General features: G+C 44.0%; 1 protein-coding gene across 2 annotated transcripts in view; it reads left to right on the top strand.

Annotated features, from left to right (window-relative positions):
- Positions 1-21,937, top strand: part of DSCAM (DS cell adhesion molecule) — a 609,674-nt gene that overhangs the window by 141,552 nt on the left and 446,185 nt on the right. For both annotated transcript variants that reach the window (XM_073584700.1, XM_073584699.1), the window contains exon 3: positions 1,560-1,697. In XM_073584700.1, coding sequence (XP_073440801.1) covers positions 1,560-1,697 — 138 coding nt within the window. The remainder of the gene's footprint in view (positions 1-1,559; positions 1,698-21,937) is intronic.

Raw genomic sequence — 21,937 nt, 5'->3', positions numbered from 1 at the left:
TCTAGGCCATATATCTGAAATGCTTTTAGAAAAATATGTGCTGCGCCACATGTAACTGCTAAAGCTGTGCCTCTGTACAATGCCGATGTGATTAATGAGTCGTACTGGCTACTGATTGTATATAAATGTGTGTGTTCTCTCAAGTTCACCAGTAAAAAAAAAATATTTATATTCTGAACTATTCTGTATGTCTATATGTTATTTATGGGGTTCCTGTGTCATTAGTTGGTATGCGGCCATAGAGGGCAACGTCTGCAGCGTTTAATATCACACACACTCAGTGATCCATGTCACTGGTGCCTAGGGTGACGACAGAAGACCTCTGCTCGTCTGACCCTAACGTGAATGGGGGCTTTATTGGAAACAAGTCCATTTGGTTTTGTAGTCCTCCTGTTTATATCCGCATAGAGAATCCACATTATTGGACGTACCTTAAAACTTCTTAGGAAGATATTCCACTTTATAACAACAAGTTTATTGCATTCCAGAACTAAAATATAGATTTTTTTTAATGTTTAAAACAAAAAAAATGCTTTATGTATCTGTATCTATCCTTTACTGTCCTTTAGTCATATGATGCTTTTCCGTTGTCCGTTAAGTCACATGACTTCCTGTGGAGTACAGGTAAATTACTTATAGATTCCAAAAAGGAATCCGCAGAATCCTGACTCTTTCCAGAATGGTCATATCAAGAAAAAAAATAGTCTGAAGTCACAATCAATTAACGGGAACCTGTCACCTTGGAAAACACTAGTTACCTTCAGTTATAGGGTTAATCTGCAGGTGAATAGTGTTACAATGCTGCCCGACTGCATTGAAAGTGCAGGTAGAGGGATGAAATTAACTTTTTTCCTCTCGGGAGCAGCCGGCTTTCAGTCATGTAAGTGTGCCCGGAATGGCTAAAGTCACCGCTCACGACACCGTTCCCTTTATTTATACATCCCAACTCTGTGATAGATGGCTCGCGCTGCACAGATGCGCTGTAGAACCTGCTGCCAATCAAAGTGTCAGGGCATTTTTATAGCTGTCACTCACAGTATAGTGTGCAGTTACTGTAGCCGCTCCGGGCATGGCCCTATGACTGACCGTGCGCCACCATAAAAAACATTCCTGTTGTAATTTAAGCCACTTTAATGATTTTGTTGGGTTCATTTAGCCCCTTCCCATTCTGCCTTGCTCCGCCTATTTTTGTAAAAGTAGGTGGAGCTGTTCATGCTAAAAGTCGCAACATTTTTGTGCAGCTTCAAATTGTGTAAAAAAAAAAAATTGAAACATTTCAAGCCGTTTTACAACAAAATTTTGGTAAAAACTTCCTTATGAATCTGGTCCCTATTTATGCAGCATGATTTTGCAGTCATTAGAAACTTCAGTATAATATAAGGGGTGTATCCATGGAGCAGAGTATCAAATCACTGCAGACTACACAGTCGTAGTTCTGTACTCTGTAACCACGGAGACACATTGGTCTGCATAGAAGCTGCGTGCACAAAATGGTAATTTTTGATGGTTATTTTCTTTTTTGAAAAATTTATATTTCTAATTTTGTGATTTGTGTCTAGTTTTACGGGAAGCCTATACGGTCCGAGTGGAGGACCAGAAAGCCATGAGAGGCGGTGCAGCAGTTTTCAAGTGCATTATTTCCTCCCCGGTGGAGGCCTACGTCTCGTGGGAGAAGGACACAGTCTCACTTGTCTCAGGTAGGTCATCCATAATATCTTCTACAAGTTTGGGATTTATTTCCTGTTTTTTTTTTTTATGCAGATTGTAAAGTCTTTGGTCACGTCTGGTGATGTGGAGGACGTGCCGCAGAGATGTTGAGTCTGTGATTAATACCTTCTGCATCTCTGTAATTAGGTTTTGTCTCTCAGGGTTACTTTCTGTTTATGTCTTTGTTGTGCTGTTTGTGCTGAACGCCTTCATTTCTTACTACGTGAAAGAAGAGACCTTTGTTTCTCAGTGATGTCATCAGGTACGAGTAATAATCAATAAGATGTTTCTCAATGATGTCATCAGGTCATAATGGTGAAGAATGTACTCCTTCCTTAGTGATGTCATCATTGCCTAGTAAAAAAGGATAGACTGTTTATCAGTGATGTCATCAAGTACTGATAGTGAAAGCATAGGCTGTTTGTCAGTGCTTTCATAATAGTAAAAGAATACACTGCTTTCTTTTTGATGTCATTATTGACTAATAGTAAAAGGATAGACTCTTTTCTCAGTGTTCTCATCAGGTGCTAGTATTAAAAATGTAGGCTGTTTCTCAGTGATGTCATCAGGTACTAGTTATAAAAGGATAGAAGGATAGACTCTTTCTCAGTGATGTCATCAGGTATTAGTAATATAAGGATAGTAGGATAGGCTGTTTCTCAGTGATGTCATCAGGTACTAGTAATAGCCTCCCGAGGAAGCTGTGCAAAACGCGCGTCGGGGGCAGAGGGACATCCAGGGATCTCCACCAGCTGACACTGGTATGTACTAGACATTATTGGCCACACGCTCCCGTACTATTTATAGGCATTGTGCTATTAGGAGGATATCTAGGAAGATACAGTAGCTGCACAACGGACAGTTTTTCTTATGTATACCCGGGGTGGTTAATTGCATCACAAAGGGGTAGTGTGGGTGTTTGCTTTCCATGTATCTTAACTCTGCTATATCACTGCATATTATATCGTGTGGATGTCTTTAATATCAATGACATTAGTTGTATTGCTGTAGTGGGATTTCCTATGGATTGTTAGTCCCTCCTTATTTATTTCTAGCACCTTTTTCCTGTACTTTGTTATTAATGTTATAATAATGGATGAGATTTTATTATTGATATACCATTGTGTGGTACCAATTTTTTTCACCTTTTGGTTACCACAAAAGTGAGAGAGTTTTTCTGTGGTATATCACCTGGTAAGGGAATGAAGATAAAATTTGGGCAATTTTTTTTGTGATTATACTAGTAATAAAAGGATAGAAGGATAGGCTGTTTGTCAGTGATGTCATCAGGTATTAGTCATAAATCAGGTCCTACCACTGCACAGATGTAATCACAAGCTAGTAGTTAAAGCATAGGCTTAATTTGTAATAAGGTCAGAGTAATACAGGATTAGGGTGCATGGTCAGTGATGTCATCACCAAGTCCTCATCATTCTGAGTGATGTCATCAGGTCCTATAACTGCCCGTGGGTTATTGGGATCTAATGCCATACTAGGCTACACTCTCAGCCATGTGATTGGGTCCTGGCAGCTGCACGCTCAGTAATATCGAGTTCTACCATTACATGTAATTGTAGGCTTTATGCTCAGTGATGTCATCTGATTGTAGTAGCCATGATGCCACTATTTGGCTGCATTCTTATTAATTTTACTGTTTTACTGATATAATGTTGTTGTTTGTTCTAGTGTGTAACTTGTATAGAGTGCAGAGAATAAACGTATCGTCAAGAAATCAGATGTCATTATTACCAGCAAGGTAGTGGCATCACAAATCAGCAGCACAACAAGCCACAATGCAGAAGTCTGATTTTTGTCGTTGTTGTCAACAATGTGGATTAGTGAGATAGATGATGGTGGATGCTGATAATGTCAGGTTGCTAAGCAACAAGGTGACTTCTAGTATATTCTGGGGGGTCCTGCAGGTGAAATTTGAAATACAGTACATGGAAAAAATAAAGGGAATTGTTTTCTTTGTTTTGTATTTCTTCTTTAGATGACAGGTGAAATTTTGTGCAGTGCTACAAATCAGGGGGAAATACTTCAGCTATTGATTTGTAAATGTGTTTTTTAGTGTCTCTAAGTTCACTATAGCATAAGATGAATACTCATTTTGGGTCTGCGAGGGCGGTACTTAACATGGCACATGCATCCGCCCCCTCGGATCCTGCAGTAGTAACAACCAATTATACAGCACATTGTACAACATTTGTTCGTGGTGTCATACCCAAAACCTCCTTCCCTAGTCCCCTATATATTATACAGATGTATCCGCCACCGTCTCTTGATGACTGATATGCCATATCAATAACGTAGATTTTTATATTACTTGCATAGCACAGATATTATCATTCACTTTAAATCTACACTGATGCCATCATGCTGCTATATCTGTATCTTTATTAGAAAAAAAAAAAAATGAAGCTCCCAGATGTCAACTTGATTGCAAAGATCAATGACTTCTAATAATGTGCCATGATGCCTTGCCCAGGTGTCAAAAAGTGTAGGTGAGGCATGATCACATGACATGAGAAGATTATAGTGATCTAGTGTGCCTTATGTGTGAGTAGAACAATAGAGATGCATTTTTAGGGCACAAGAGAGGCGACAGACAATGCAGTGCACAGCAACATGCAGGATAGGAAAAAAAATGGTCAGACAATCCGCGCTGCCAATCACTATGAACAATTACAGTGGTCTTTATTTGACGTGTTTTGAAGTTTCACAGAACTCCTTCCTCAGGAAAAAAAAACACCTGAGGAAGGAGTTCTGTGAAACTTCAAAACACGTCAAATAAAGACCACTGTGATAATAATTGTTCATAGTGATTGGCAGCGCGGATTGTCTGACCATTTTTTTCCTCTCCTGCATCTTCTACGTTGGTCCCTCGTGGATCTGTGGTCTCTGCGGCAGCGAATCCTCCATGCTTATTACAAGCTCCATCTGGTGAGTGGATTATTTTTAAACTGATATACCTACACTGGATAATGCACTATTGCACAGCAACATGCATGTCACATGCAGTATGCGGCAAAAAACAACGACAACAGAAGAATTCACATCAAGCACGTCGTACTGTATGTGGGTAAGGGGGCAGAATGAATCAAAAACACTATATTATAATTTTACCAATATTTTCTAGCAGTCGTCCCAGATTAGGAAAAAAAAATGGCTGATTTCTTTTAAAAAAAAAGAAAAAAAAAAAAACCACACCTTTTAATGACTTTTGTTTAGTATTTCAATTTAGCGCCTTTGAAGCAAGTGGACTAAGCTGCAATACTCCACACAATGGAAGAAAGCAGCCATGTTTCTCTAATAATAAATAACCACTTTAAAGGGAATCTCTCTCCAGGTTTTTGCTAATTTTTGTAATCTGAAAGCACCATGATATAGGTGCTGAAACCCTGATTCCAGTGATTTGTCACTTACTGGACTGCTTGTTGGCATTTTAATACAGTTAGGCTAGTTTCACATTTGCGCTTTTGAGCGCAGCGACGGCCCGCGCACGGCCGCCGCTAAGCCCCGCCCCCTGCAATGCCTCTGCCGGTAGCTCCGCCTACCGGCGCATGACGCTGCATGCGTCCTGCGTCCCCTATCTTTATCACTGGGGGCGCAGGCCGTGCGCAGTATACGTTTGGCGGCGCATGCGTCCTTTTCACGGTGCGCCGAGCGCAACCAAACTGCAGCAGGTTGCGTTTGGCGCTGGTCGGCGCACCGTGAAAAGGACGCATGCGCCGCCAAACGCATACTGCGCACGACCTGCGCCCCCAGTGATAAAGATAGGGGACGCAGGACGCATGCAGCGTCATGCGTCGGTAGGCGGAGCTACCGGCGGAGGCGCGGCAGGGGGCGGGGCTTAGCGGCAGCCGTGCGCAGGCCGTCGCTGTGCTTAAAAGCGCAAATGTGAAACTAGCCTAACAGTTTTCTGTGCTGTAGAGCTAGCAGTGCTCTGAATACTGATTGGCAGATATTGAACAGTGTCCACAGAAAACGACCAATCACTGGTGGAGGCGGGGTTACACAGAGCAGTTGACTAGGAGGCACGAGACACCTAATCCTGTAGTGATAATCTCCTGATGATAAAAACTAATTTTATTGAAAACAGCAAACCTGCTGACAGATTAACTTTAAGCAAAGTAACACTATGATATGTATATTCTATTTTGCCTCGATCAGCACAGTTTGACAACATTCCATCCTTGTATCTTATATTAAGATCAAAGGCATAATAGGCCCAAGTTGCCCAAAATAATGTATATTTTACCCTTTTTGTAATTTCATGTGGTTCCTTCCATATTGTCATTGCAGAAAATCCCTTCTTCCAAGAATAGACTGCACAATACCAGGGATGGTGGGGAAGGCTGGGCCGGCAGTGCGGAATAACTTGTGTATAATTAAGTGGCTTACATTATTTATGTCTTCTGCTACTTCAGACACGCTGATCATCGATGTGTGTGTCCTCACCAGACTGGCTTTTAAAAATAACCACTGCCGGTACAGTGCCGTGTTCACGACGATTACAATGGCTGCTGTACATTTAATCCCTTACATAGAAGTTGTACATAATATATGCCGTAATATATGGTAGTGGTGGTGGTGTGAGCCAACCACTAAACTTTCTGTCCAAGCAGACACTTTGAATACACACGCTAAAGCGATCCCAGGAATTTGTCTGCTGTACAGTAGACTTCATCTCTGTGCAAAACAGACTTGTTTTAAGTCCAAACTTAAGTCAGAAATTGTGAAAAGAGCAGCATTAAATCATTCACGTTCAGAATGAAAACATGCAAGACACAGATGGAAATAACGGGAAATCACTATATTGCTAAATTCTTTACGAAAACCAAAATAAAATGTACTGTAATCAAAACCGTAATACTGTACAGATTAAAGGTCTTCCTTGTTTTCCTAAACGACCCCATTCCTGCATATAGGTTGAGTCAAGTATTGCATCTCTGACCCAGTCATGTTATGTAAAGTATAACCTTGAGACAGGCGGCTATGATATAAATCGGGTAGAGACAGGCGACCATGTTATACATTGCCTAGAGACAGGCGACCATGTTATACATTGCCTAGAGACAGGCGGCCATGTTATACATTGCCTAGAGACAGGCGGCCATGTTATACATTGCCTAGAGACAGGCGGCCATGTTATACATTGCCTAGAGACAGGCGGCCATGTTATACATTGCCTAGAGACAGGCAGACATGTTATACATTGCCTAGAGACAGGCGGACATGTTATACATTGCCTAGAGACAGGCGGACATGTTATACATTGCCTAGAGACAGGCGGACATGTTATACATTGCCTAGAGACAGGCGGACATGTTATACATCGCCTAGAGACAGGCGGACATGTTATACATTGCCTAGAGACAGGCGGACATGTTATACATTGCCTAGAGACAGGCGGACATGTTATACATTGCCTAGAGACAGGCGGACATGTTATACATCGCCTAGAGACATGGCAGACATGTTATAAATTGGGTAGAGACAGGCGGCCGTGTTATACATTGCCTAGAGACAGACGGCCATGTTATACATCGCCTAGAGACTGACGGCCATGTTATACATTGCCCAGAGACAGGTGGCCATGTTATCCATCACTAGCGACAGGCAACCATGTTATACTTAACTACAGTCGGCCATGTTATGCATCACTGGAGACAGGCGGCCATGTTATACATCACTAGAGACAGGCGGCCATATTATACATCGCCTAGAGACAGGCGGCTGTTTTATACATCACCTAGACAGGCGGCCATGTTGTACATCGCCTAGAGACCGGCGGCTATGTTGTACATCGCGTAGAGACAGGAGACCATGTTTTACATCGCGTAGAGATGGGCGGCCATGTTTACATCATCTAGAGACAGGCAACCATGTTATACATCACTAGAGGCAGACACCCATGTTATACAGCAATAGAGGCAAGCTCCCATGTTATACATCACTAGAGATAGGCGGCCATGTTATACATTGCCTAGAGACAGGCGGCCATGTTATGTTGGCCATGTTATACAACACTAGACACCGGCGGCCATGATATACATCGCTAACAAGATGTGGCCATGTTAGACGTCACTAGAGACAGATGGCTATGATATATATCACTAGGGACAGGCGGCCATGATATACATCACTAGAGACAGGCGGCCATATTATGCATTGCTAGTGACAGGCGACCATGTTATACGCCACATGAGACAGGCGGCCATGTTATACATTACTCGCGACTGACAGCCATATTATACATCACTAGGGACAGGTGGCCATGATATACATCAGTACAGACAGACGGGCATGTTATACATCACTGGAGACAGGCTGCTATATTGTACATCGTTAGAGACAGGCACCCATGTTATACATCAATAAAGACATATGGCCATGTTATACATCACTAGAGATAGGCAGCCATTTTATACATCACCTAGAAACCCGAAGCCATACATCACTAGACACAGGCGGCCATGTTGTACATCACTAGAGACAGGCGGCCATGTTATCCATCATTATAGACAGGTGGCCATGTTATACATCGCCCAGAGACAGGCGGCCATTTTATATATCGCCTATAGTCAGGCAGCCATGTTATACATCACATGAGACAGGTGGCCATGTTATCCATCACTAGAGGCAGGCGGCCATGTTATCCATTACTAGAGGCAGGCGGCCATGTTATCCATCACTAGAGACTGGGGGCCATGTTATCCATCACTAGAGACTGGGGGCCATGTTATCCATCACTAGAGGCAGGCGGCCATGTTATCCATCACGTGAGACAGGCGGCCATGTTATCCATCACTAGAGACTGGGGGCCATGTTATCCATCACTAGAGCCAGGCGGCCATGTTATCCATCACTAGCGACAGGCGGCCATGTTATCCATCACTAGAGACAGGCGGCCATGTTATCCATCACTAGAGACAGGCGGCCATGTTATCCATCACTAGAGACAGGCGGCCATGTTATCCATTACTAGAGACAGGCGGCCATTTATCCATTACTAGAGACATGCGGCCATTTATCCATTACTAGAGACAGGCGGCCATGTTATCCATCACTAGAGACAGGCGGCCATGTTATCCATCACTAGAGACAGGCGGCCATGTTATCCATCACTAGAGACAGGCGGCCATGTTATCCATTACTAGAGACAGGTGGCCATTTATCCATTACTAGAGACAGGCGGCCATTTATCCATTACTAGAGACAGGCGGCCATGTTATCCATCACTAGAGACAGGCGGCCATGTTATCCATCACTAGAGACAGGCGGCCATGTTATCCATCACTAGAGACAGGCGGCCATTTATCCATTACTAGAGACAGGCGGCCATGTTATCCATCACTAGAGACAGGCGGCCATGTTATCCATCACTAGAGACAGGCGGCCATGTTATCCATCACTAGAGACAGGCGGCCATGTTATCCATCACTAGAGACAGGCGGCCATGTTATCCATTACTAGAGACAGGCGGCCATTTATCCATTACTAGAGACAGGCGGCCATGTTATCCATCACTAGAGACAGGCGGCCATGTTATCCATCACTAGCGACAGGCGGTCATGTTATCCATCATTATAGACAGGTGGCCATGTTATACATCGCCCAGAGACAGGCGGTCATTTTATATATCGCCTATAGTCAGGCAGCCATGTTATCCATCACTAGAGACGGCGGCCATGTTATACATCACTAGAGACGGCTGTCATGTTATACATCGCTAGAGACGGCGGCCATGTTATACATCGCTAGAGACGGCGGCCATGTTATACATCGCTAGAGACGGCGGCCATGTTATACATCGCTAGAGACGGTGGCCATGTTATCCATCGTTAGAGACGGCGGCCATGCTATACATCGCTAGAGCCGGCGGCCATGTTATCCATCGCTAGAGACGGCGGCCATGTTATCCATCGCTAGAGACGGCGGCCATGTTATCCATCGCTAGAGACGGCGGCCATGTTATCCATCGCTAGAGACGGCGGCCATGTTATACATCGCTAGAGACGGCGGCCATGTTATCCATCGCTAGAGACGGCGGCCATGTTATACATCGCTAGAGACGGCGGCCATGTTATACATCGCTAGAGACGGCGGCCATGTTATACATCGCTAGAGACGGCGGCCATGTTATACATCGCTAGAGACAGCGGCCATGCTATACATCGCTAGAGACGGCGGCCATGTTATACATCGCTAGAGACGGTGGCCATGTTATCCATCGTTAGAGACGGCGGCCATGCTATACATCGCTAGAGCCGGCGGCCATGTTATCCATCGCTAGAGACGGCGGCCATGTTATCCATCGCTAGAGACGGCGGCCATGTTATCCATCGCTAGAGACGGCGGCCATGTTATCCATCGCTAGAGACGGCGGCCATGTTATACATCGCTAGAGACGGCGGCCATGTTATCCATCGCTAGAGACGGCGGCCATGTTATACATCGCTAGAGACGGCGGCCATGTTATACATCGCTAGAGACGGCGGCCATGTTATACATCGCTAGAGACGGCGGCCATGCTATACATCGCTAGAGACGGCGGCCATGTTATCCATCGTTAGAGACGGCGGCCATGTTATACATCGCTAGAGCTGGAGCCGGCGGCCATGTTATACATCGCTAGAGACGGCGGCCATGTTATACATCGCTAGAGACGGCGGCCATGTTATCCATCGCTAGAGACGGCGGCCATGTTATCCATCGCTAGAGACGGCGGCCATGTTATCCATCGCTAGAGACGGCGGCCATGTTATCCATCGCTAGAGACGGCGGCCATGTTATACATCGCTAGAGACAGCGGCCATGTTATCCATCGCTAGAGACGGCGGCCATGTAATACATCGCTAGAGACGGCGGCCATGTTATACATCGCTAGAGACAGCGGCCATGTTATCCATCGCTAGAGACGGCGGCCATGTAATACATCGCTAGAGACGGCGGCCTTTCCCATGCTATATGAGGAACATCTTAAAATATCCCACAAATGCCATAGTTGAGATGTATCTGATATTATTTCCGTGTTGCGGTACTTTTATCTAGAACATTTATATATATATTTAGTGTAACACTAGTGATTTGCAAATTGTTGCAGTTTGTTTTCATGTTTTCTTACGAGGGAGCTTTGCAGATATCACAGTTGCTCGCTGTTTTTATCCTTAAATATTTATGACGGCCGGGGCCTGGAGAGGCTCAATGCTTTATACGGCCTCCTTAAAATGGAGACCAGCGCGATGAAGTGCACACGAGGATCGTCCCTGCCGACGGATCCTGCGGCAGCGTAAACTCAACTGCGTCTCGTAAGTCCCGCTGCAGATGGGGGTTGCACGTCCACACACCGGGGGCGTCACGAGCTGCACAAACCTGTCAGCATAAGCAGGTCAGCAAGATGGAGCAAGGAGGAAAATCAATAAATCTTTGAATTAATCATGCTGCTGCCACAGAGTGTTATGGGGGCTTGAATTGAAGCTTCTGGGAGCGTGCCCATAGCAACTGCTTCACTTTTTTCTTCACCAAAGAGAGGGGCGGCCATCTTTAGGTCAAAACACTTTACATACGAGTGATGTTTGGAATAATCAGAGGAGCCTTTAAGAAGGGCTGTAGATCTTTTGAATTTGCCAGGCCGCTCCTTTTTTTTTTTTTTTTTTTAAAGGAGAGTATTTTTTTTTGTCCCCGGCTTAGTTCTAGTATTGTTCTTTGGAGGGAATGGGGCAATGTGCTCCTTAAAGGGGTTTTATTAAAAGGAATTTACAGGCTGGAAGTGATGACCTCACAGCCACCAGTGACCTGTTTGCTGAGGCCACTGATTGTATTCAGGGTGGGATGACTGGTGAGTAGGCAGGGATCCCTTCCGGGCCAGAGCAGCAGCTCTTGAGCAGAGGGGGTAAGTTTAGCTTTAAGGTACTGTCACACTTAGCGATGTACCAGCGATATGACGCGGTCAGGATCGCTGGTGCATCGCTAAGTGGTCGCTAGTGAGCTGCCACACAGGCAGATCTCACCAGCGACATCGCTGGGGACGGGGGTCGCTACTTACCTGTAATACCAGGCGATCCTGCGTCCTCCCGCCCGGCTCCACGCGTCGCTCGTCGTCACAGCAGGAAGCGCCGCAGGAAGCTGACGACGAGAAACAGTCCAGGACGTTCTCGCGCGATCAGCGATAACCAGCGGGGGAGCCGGTCGGAGGTAAGTATCAGACACAGCGATATCGCTAAGTGTGACAGTACCTTTACTTACTCTTTTATCAGGTTGGCTTCTCATTGGTAGTTTGTAATAAAGAGGAGACATTTTAGGATCTGTTTTGGGTTTAAATATTGGTACCTGGGTTAATTTTGGAATTTGGTAATTAATTTTGAGGCCTGTTTCAGACTAAATGAGGTATTCGATTATTTTATAGTCTATAACTTGGTTTGAAAGTGTAGGGCATTTTCTGAAAATTCCTCTAAAAGACTTAAAGGAATTTTCCACTTTTTGCTGATTTTGCTTAGTTCGATGATATGTTGCCTGGTTTAGAATCTTTATGTCCTTCCCAAAAAAAATCTACCAAAATCCTTACAAAATTTTGTGGAAAGCAGAGGAGGCGTGGACAGGATGCGGTGGAGACATTGAGGGGAGTCTCCTATGGCGGAGCATAACTCAGGGGCGGGCACAGACTGAACAGACTGAATAGGGCCCCTGTGCAAGAAATCTTCCAAAGCCCCGCAATGTGAATAAACCATAAGCTACCTCGTACACACACACGGCTCCGCTCCGTAAACCTCACACACACACGGCTCTGCTCCGTACACCTCACACACGCGGCTGCGCTCTGTACACCTCACACACACGCGGCTGCGCTCCGTACACCTCACACACGCGGCTCCGCTCCATACACCTCACACACACGGCTCCGCTCCGTACACCTTGTACACACACGCAGCTCCGCTCCGTATACCTCGAACACACACAGCTCCGCTCCTTACACCTCACACACACACGGCTCCGCTCCATACACCTCGTACACACACACAGCTCTACTACATCTGTGGGGAAGGTGACGGACAGACGTGACTGGTAGTAGGAGAGGACGGTTTGTGCACTAGAGACGAAGGGTGACAGCTGGGAAAGGTGGATAGGAGAGTGCAGTACCTGGAAATGACCACAAGATGGCAGGGGGGAGTAGCTTAGGACTTAACATCAGCTTATGGCTTGAGAAACGCTTAGTCATGGGGGGCGGGGAGATAGGAATCCAGGAGGGGAATTCCCGGTGAGAGAGGGGATAAATAGAACAGGGTAGGGTTCCAGGCAAGCTAGTCAAGGGAGGAGCTCGGTAGAAGACGGTGAAGAGAGAAGAGCTCGACCAGGGGACGGACAGCAAAGAGACAGTCAGGGGGGTGGCAATGACTCGACGTACCGCAGGACAGCTGAGGCCCCGGGGGTACCAATTGGACGACGACCTCGGCAGGTGAAGCACTGGCGGTAGATTGGTCTAGGACAGCCCCAGCGAAAGATCCGCGAGGGATATTACTTTGACTGGAGCAAAGGTGCAGGTACCCGGGCCTGGAGGCAGAGAACTGTAAAGAGGCTACGGTGCGTCGTTGTGGTCGTCAGGAGGACGGCGAATAAATCCGGAACTGTTACAACTGAAATCTGTCTCCGCCTCGTCCTTGCATCACCTGGTGTCTGTGTCATCCGGACAGGGTAATCAGAGGTCCACCCCCCAATCCCGGCCCCCACCACACATCCACCCTGTAAACTCCCCTGACCCCACACATAAACTTACTTCCCCTCATCCAGCACGATGACAACCAGCACAGCAGAGTCCTGCGTAAAACAAGGGCTAGGGCTGTGCACAGGACCTGTGATGAGGTCACAGGAGGGGAGAAGTCAGGGGTCACATGATTAGGGGGCCCTGACTCCTTCCCTCCTGTGACTTCATCAATTACAACAAGCCTCTTGCACGACCGCAGCACCAGCGTGCAGAAGAGGCTAAATTGTAGGTGCTGCGGGTAGAGGAACGCATAATGCCGCGTCCCCCTGCTGCCTGCCGCTTGAGCGGCTGGCTCAACTCAAATCATTATAGCTGCTCCCCTGCATGCGGTGCTGGAGGCTGGAGGGGCCCCCTCTCCCCCAGGGCCCCCGTTCAATGCACTGGCTGCACGAGCGGTAGGTCCGCCCCTGGCATAACTGCTGAAAAAGATTCACAGAAACATGTTACTCGAGTATAAAGTGTAGCAGAGACATATAATTGCCATTCAGATATGCAGATACATAAATTTGGACTTACAGTATTCATAAAGAACATGAGAGGCAACACCAACACATGTGGGTAGAATCAGCTGCTGTTAAGAGAATCCCTTTAAAAGTATAAATTTATGGAATTACTGAATATTGGGGCCATCTAACTATAAATGTGGCTTCCTCCATTACATTACAGCTTTCAAACCTTTTGTTCTTCAGGAAAGTTGTCTAAATTTAATTTTTTTTCCTGAGTTGGCGGGAAGACACGGCGCCGCACGGAGAGACATAATCCCGCTATGGCCTAGATACGTCAAAAAGAGAATAAAATCTTGACACCCGTTAAATATTTTTGTTTCTACAAATCTGTGATGTATCGTGGAGCTAAGTTTTAAGGCTTAGCTTATCATCTTTCATTGTAAATAGATGGGATCCGAGCCCAGACTGAGAAATTAAAACGTCATATTATTGAAGGAGAACTGTACCCTTGTATTTTAAAGTCCCGTAACATGATGGTGGAGGTGGTGCAACATGGCAATTCCATCACTAGTACTTTTCATTTTTTGCCTTTTTCCCCACCATTGCTTTCATGCTTTCATTGTATTTTATCAGGAATTTTTGGAGTCAGTTTTTTCTTCGTCTTGGTGCTCGAGTGGATGGGATCTAAAATAAGTCTGTGTAGCATGTAGAGGTAGTCTGTGGTGTGGAGACACAGGGGTCAGCGGGTGTTCTAGTCTGCTGGATTGAGACGGCATGGACCAGGGATCTTCCCACTGAACGTCCGCTCTCCTTTACCTTGAGCATAATACTACTCGAGATAACATGAGGCGCGGGTAAAACAGTGTGGCAATACTTTATTGAACCACAAAAAAGGCAAATAACACATATAACAGTCCCAGCAAAATACCCAAGATGGAGCAAAAGTACAGCGTCTCACCCTCCCGCTGACTCACCGGGATTAAAACAAGCTGCAACTTCCAAGGCCGACGACCCCCACCTGTAGTATGCACAGAAAGGAAGTAGCAGCAAGCTTTCCCAAACATATCCATGGGACTCAGGTGACCGGTGGGTCCAAATCCTGACTTCCCCAAACGTATTCATGGGTTCAGTGATAGTCAATGGAGCAGATCTGTATTCTATCAGCTGGGGCCGTGGACCCCTAAGCTGGCATCCTGTAGAATATCAAATCTGTGTCCCTCGTGATGGAGCCATGATATCCTTGCTACTGCTGTAGAGTGTTCCTGGCTCTGGTTCTCTTGTTACAGAGGCATATTCCCATTATATAGGTCACAGCTGTTGTCCTTCAAGCCATCATCCAGAGGTCAAGAGGCAGATGTGATGAAATTAACTTGCATTGTTTGAGTAATCAATTTGCATAGTTTTTACTCCTCTGATTTAAAGTCAACAAGCCACAGGGTCCCACACAATGATCAATAAACATATTAGCAAACATCCATTGTTAAATGATCATGCATCCCTGTCTTGCAAAGATAGCAGACAATAAGCTGTAGGAGCTGATATAAGAGGCAAACAGCCATTCAAATACGGCATATCAAAAATCAACGTTTAAGACTCACAACCAACAACAGTATATTGTTCTTAATCAACTGAAAATGATCAACTGGATAATTAAGATTAATAAATGCTGTTTCATCACATATGGTATAGCATGTAGGAAGTTTTCCTTTTGACTATTCCAGTTTATATGGCTGCAGGTACTCTAATGCTGGACATAATTACTGGAGGTGGGTGTAAAATTCAACTAATGTGACATATAACATTCTGGAAGGGTGGGTTTATATATGACTGTGGTTACTGATGCAAATCTGAAGTATCTCCACAGCAAAATCTTTTTTTAATGTACTCTTTACAGTTAGGCCCATATATATTTGGACAGAGACAACACTTTTCTAATTTTGGTTCTAGACATTACCACAATGAATTTTAAACAAAACAATTCAGATGCAGTTGAAGTTCAGACTTTCAGCTTTCATTTTGAGGGTATCCACATTAAAATTGGATGAAGGGTTTAGGCGTTTCAGCTCCTTAACATGTGCCACCCTGTTTTTAAAGGGACCAACAGTAATTGGACAGATTAAATAAAATGTTCATTTCTAGTACTTGGTTGAAAACCCTTTTTTGACAATGACTTCCTGAAGTCTTGGACTCATGGACATCACCAGACGCTGTGTTTCCTCCTTTTTGATGCTCTGCCAGGCCTTCACTGCGGTGGTTTTCAGTTGCTGTTTGTTTGTGGGCCTTTCTGTCTGAAGTTTAGTCTTTAACAAGTGAAATGCATGCTCAATTGGGTTGAGATCTGGTGACTGACTTGGCCATTCAAGAATATTCCACTTCTTTGCTTTAATAAACTCCTGGGTTGCTTTGGCTTTATGTTTTGGGTCATTGTCCATCTGTAGTATGAAACGACGACCAATCAGTTTGGCTGCATTTGGCTGGATCTGAGCACACAGTATGGCTCTAAATACCTCAGAATTCATTCGGCTGCTTCTGTCCTGTGTCACATCATCAATAAACACTAGTGACCCAGTGCCACTGGCAGCCATGCATGCCCAAGCCATCACACTGCCTCCGCCGTGTCTTACAGATGATGTGGTATGCTTTGGATCATGAGCTGTACCACGCCTTCGCCATACTTTTCTCTTTCCATCATTCTGGTAGAGGTTGATCTTGGTTTCATCTGTCCAAAGAATGTTCTTCCAGAACTGTGCTGGCTTTTTTAGATCTTTTTTAGCAAAGTCCAGTCTAGCCTTTTGATTCTTGATGCTTATGAGTGGCTTGCACCGTGCAGTGAACCCTCTGTATTTACTTTCATGCAGTCTTCTCTTTATGGGAGATTTGGATATTGATACGCCTACCTCCTGGAGAGTGTTGGTCACTTGGTTGGCTGTTGTGAAGGGGTTTCTCTTCACCATGGAGATTATTCTGTGATCATCCACCACTGTTGTCTTCCGTGGGCGCCCAGGTCTTTTTGCATTGATGAGTTCACCAGTGCTTTCTTTCTTTCTCAGGATGTACCAAACTGTAGATTTTGCCACTCCTAATGTTGGAGCAATTTCTCAGATGGGTTTTTTCTGTTTTTGCAGCTTAACGATGGCTTGTTTCACCTGCATGGAGAGCTCCTTTGACCGATGTTTCCTTCACAGCAAAACCTTCCAAATGCAAGCACCACACCTCCAATCAACTCCAAGCCTTTTATCTGCTTAATTGAGAATGACATAACGAAGGGATTGCCCACACCTGTCCATGAAATAGCCTTGGAGTCAATTGTCCAATTACTTTTGGTCCCTTTAAAAACAGGGTGGCACATGTTAAGGAGCTGAAACTCCTAAACCCTTCATCCAATTTTAATGTGGATACCCTCAAATGAAAGCTGAAAGTCTGAACTTCAACTGCATCTGAATTGTTTTGTTTAAAATTCATTGTGGTAATGTCTACAACCAAAATTAGAAAAATGTTGTCTCTGTCCAAATATATATGGACCTGACTGTATATCAGGAATTGATCTACTTATTCAGTTCTCTCTTTATGTTTTTCTGGCTTTTCATTCTTTTTGCAGATATTTAGATCGGCCCGCCCTGCATCAAAGTGACCCAGTTTTAGTTTTATGGGACATTTTTTTTTTTTATACTTTTTACATAAATTCTCCTATGGTAATGACATACTTTGTTTTATCTGCCTGTTCTCTCTGGTTGAGCTGTTTTGTTTCTTATGCCCACATTCACTGGGGTAGATAAGGATAAAATAAAGCTTAAAGGGAATCTGTCACCTCATTTTGCCCTAAGAGCTGCGGCCACTGTCATCAGGGGCTTATCTACAGCATTCTGTAATGCATTCTGTAATGCTGTAGATAAGCCCCCGATCCGACCTGAAAGATAGAAAAACAAGTTATATTATACTCACCCGGGGGCGGTCCGATCCGATGGGTGTCGCGGTCCGGTCCAGCGCCTCCCATCTTCTAGCGATGACGTCCTCCTCACTTCTGCCGCGGCTCCTGGGCAAGCGTACTTTATCTGCCCTATTGAGGGCAGAACAGTGTACTGCAGTGCGCAGGCTCCGGGAAAGGTCAGAGAGGTCTGGCGCCTGGTGATGCAGTACTCTGCTCTGCCCTCAATAGGGCAGATAAAGTACGCCTGCGCAGGAGCCGCGGCAGAAGTAAGGAGGAGGACGTCATCGCTAGAAGATGGGAGGCACTGGACCGCGACACCCATCGGATTGGACCGCCCCCCTCCCCCCCCCCCCCCCCCCCGGTGAGTATAATCTAACTCGTTTTTCTTTCAGGTTACATCGGGGGCTTATCTACAGCATTAGAAAATGCTGTAGATAAGCCCCTGATGGCAGTGGCAGCATCTTATAGGGCAAAAATGAGGTGACAGATTCCCTTTAACTGCAGCACCAGACACAACCTATGGAAAAGAATGGCACTGTATCTGAAAAAAAAACAATGCTTTTAAGGAGTGTGACGTCCTCCTTTAAACACAATTTGCTTTTATTTTTTTAATCTAAAAAAGTTCAAAACATTGTAAGAAAGAAACTGTATTCTCAGCTTCCAGAGGGACAAGGAGATTGATTCTCTACAGAGTCTAGGCCAGCTACAAAAAGGTGACACATGAAAGCAAAAGCAAAAAATATGAAAATGGAATAATAATAATAATCTACTAACCCTACAAATCACATTAGAACGTCTAATAGCAACCTTTCAGGATTTTTAGTATGAAGAAAGAAGGGACTAAACTCTCAGCTTTCTGATAAAGGAGACTGATTGTGTCCAGACTCTTGACCCATCTACAAGAAGGAGACACGTGGAAGCAAAAAAAAAATATTAAAAAGGAATAATAATATTCTAGAATCCCTGTAAATTACATTAGAACGTCTATTAACAATTCTTCAGGATTTTTAGTATGAAGTAAGAAGGTACTAAACTCTCAGCTTCTAGGAGGAAAGGAGAGCTATTCTGCCCTGAGACTGGCCCAGCTACAAAAAGGGACACGTAAAAAAAAAATAAAAATGAAATGAAAACAAAATAATAATATTCTTGAAACACTACATTACATTAAAACAGCTATTAACAGGATTTTAGTATGAAAATAATCCATAAGAAAACCCCTCTGATATATCCTCGGCTTGTTCTCACGCAGCATTTTATAATGGCAGCAAAGAGAATAAGATTTCTGAAATCTCATGCACAAGCTGCTAATTTTTTCCTTGCGGATTTGAAACTGTTAAAGGGTTTTTACGTTTTTAAAATTGCAGTGTGTCAATGCTTAAAGTGTTTTTGCAGCGTTTTTCTCCCCATTCAATACTAAAAACTTGTAGAAAAAAACGCAAGTATTTTACGCAACGTTTTTCCTGCAATACTTTTTCTTTTTTGCTGCAAGTACTCGGCGTGTGCACAGACTCCAGTCTTAGTATGATCAAGGCTCAGTTTTGCTGATGAAGCTCTTCAAATCTGTATAGAGATAAATGATAAAATTCTGTCTACCTGCAGTCACCACTAGAAGGAGCTAATGAGCTGAGTGACTGTTAGTGCATTGAAATAAATAATAAAGCAGTATGCAGTGAGCTCCCTCTAGTGGAGACTGCAGACAGACAGAATTTCACCATGTAATTCTCTTTCTTTACAGGAGTTTTGGAGCTCTGCCCCCAGAAAGAAAAGATGATTCAACCCTAAAAATAAATATTAGGAAATAACTCAATGCTAAATATTAGACCATGAAGTTATATAGTGCTAAATGGTGGAGAGTCACTTTAAAGGTTTGTTTAGAAATATTTGATAGTTTTGGGTTTTACCATCTGAACGCTTAACTATTGGTGATCATATGTAGGAATATTTTGGTATCCCCAATGTTGGCAGAGTTCCCCCTCTTCATAGCCTATCCAGGGAAATTCCTTTGTCTAGTTTAGAAATCATATATAGTGATTTAATATCAGGATCCTCACATCATGGTCAGAATAGATATAGATTACAAAGAGCGTCAACACAGACATCCCATTGCTATGAATAGACACTGCTGTAATGCTTCATTTCACCTGTGGTGGCGCTGCAGGGAAATTGAACACTTACTGGTGGCTGGGGATTCCATCAGGACAATTACTGATTTGGTTCTTACCCTTCCTCTGAAAATATTAGCATTTTGCCCTTTAAAATGTTCCTTTATTTCCCCATTTTCTTGAAATCCGTCTTCTGTCCTGATTTTTTACTGACATTTCTTCTGATACTATGTGCTGAGCTTGAAATATTTATATCGCCAGTTCACAAGCGTCACACCGAGCCCCTTGTTCCCTCCTGATATTTTTTTTATCACTTGAAATTTGTGACTATCCCGGCACATGCCTCTCATGGGGGGCACAATCACTTTGCAGTCCTGAAAGCAGCTCTTGAGCTGGCTGCATTTTACTGACTGGCAGTTTTGTTCTAATTAAGCTTCATGAATATGAAGATTTGTATCGTATTCCCATGATATCCCTGGTTAGGTTTAGCAATAAGACTGTCTAAATTCATTGCAATCTATTAGGGTGTCACTTTCACTCAGCGCTAACACTGTTTCTGGCGTCTGCATCCATCGCGTTTAATTTAAAGTGGGAAAACTGGTTATTACTTGCAAGAAAATAAAAGTCTTAATGATTTACAAACTGAATAAATAAAATGCAATTTAATTAAAAATGAAAAAAAAAAAGAACAAGAAAATTAACATTTTTCTGCTGGTAGCGTCACTATACACATCATATTACTTATCCTCTGCTGATCCTGAGTTACATCCTGTATTATACTCCAGAGCTGCACTCACTATTCTGCTGGTGCAGTCACTGTGTACATACATTACATTACTGATCCTGAGTTACATCCTGTATTATATTCCAGAGCTGCACTCACTATTCTGCTGGTGTAGTCACTGTGTACATACATTACATTACTGATCCTGAGTTACATCCTGTATTATACTCCAGAGCTGCACTCACTATTCTGCTGGTGCAGTCACTGTGTACATACATTACATTACTGATCCTGAGTTACATCCTGTATTATATTACAGAGCTGTACTCACTATTCTGCTGGTGCAGTCACTGTGTACATACATTACATTACTGATCCTGAGTTACATCCTGTATTATACTCCAGAGCTGCACTCACTATTCTGCTGGTACAGTCACTGTGTACATACATTACATTACTGATCCTGAGTTACAGCCTGTATTATACCCCAGAGCTGCACTCACTATTCTGCTGGTGTAGTCACTGTGTACATACATTACATTACTGATCCTGAGTTACATCCTGTATTATACGCCAGGAGCTGCACTCAATATTCTGCTGGTACAGTCACTGTGTACATACATTACATTACTGATCCTGAGTTACATCCTGTATTATACCCCAGAGCTGCACTCACTATTCTGCTGGTGCAGTCACTGTGTACATACATTACATTACTGATCCTGAGTTACATCCTGTATTATACTCCAGAGCTGCACTCACTATTCTGCTGGTGCAGTCACTGTGTACATACATTACTGATCCTGAGTTACATCCTGTATTATACTCCAGAGCTGCACTCACTATTCTGCTGGTACAGTCACTGTGTACATACATTACATTACTGATCCTGAGTTACAGCCTGTATTAAACTCCAGAGCTGCACTCACTATTCTGCTGGTGCAGTCACTGTGAACATAAATTACTGATCCTGAGTTACATCCTGTATTATACTACAGAGCTGCACTCACTATTCTGCTGGTACAATCACTGTGTACATACATTACATTACTGATCCTGAGTTACATCCTGTATTATATCACCAGAGCTGCACTCACTATTCTGCTGGTGCAGTCACTGTGTACATGCATTACATTACTGATCCTGAGTTACATCCTGTATTATCCCCAGAGCTGCACTCACTGTTCTGCTGGTGCAGTCACTGTGTACATACATTACATTACTGATCCTGAGTTAAAGCCTGTATTATACCCCAGAGCTGCGCCC

This window comes from Dendrobates tinctorius, unplaced genomic scaffold (genome assembly GCF_039654945.1).
Source record: "Dendrobates tinctorius isolate UK_male_01 unplaced genomic scaffold, ASM3965494v1 ptg000084l, whole genome shotgun sequence".
NCBI classification, from domain to species: domain Eukaryota; kingdom Metazoa; phylum Chordata; class Amphibia; order Anura; family Dendrobatidae; genus Dendrobates; species Dendrobates tinctorius.
Note: the sequence above shows the minus strand (reverse complement) of the source record. Positions and strands in the feature narration are given on the sequence as shown.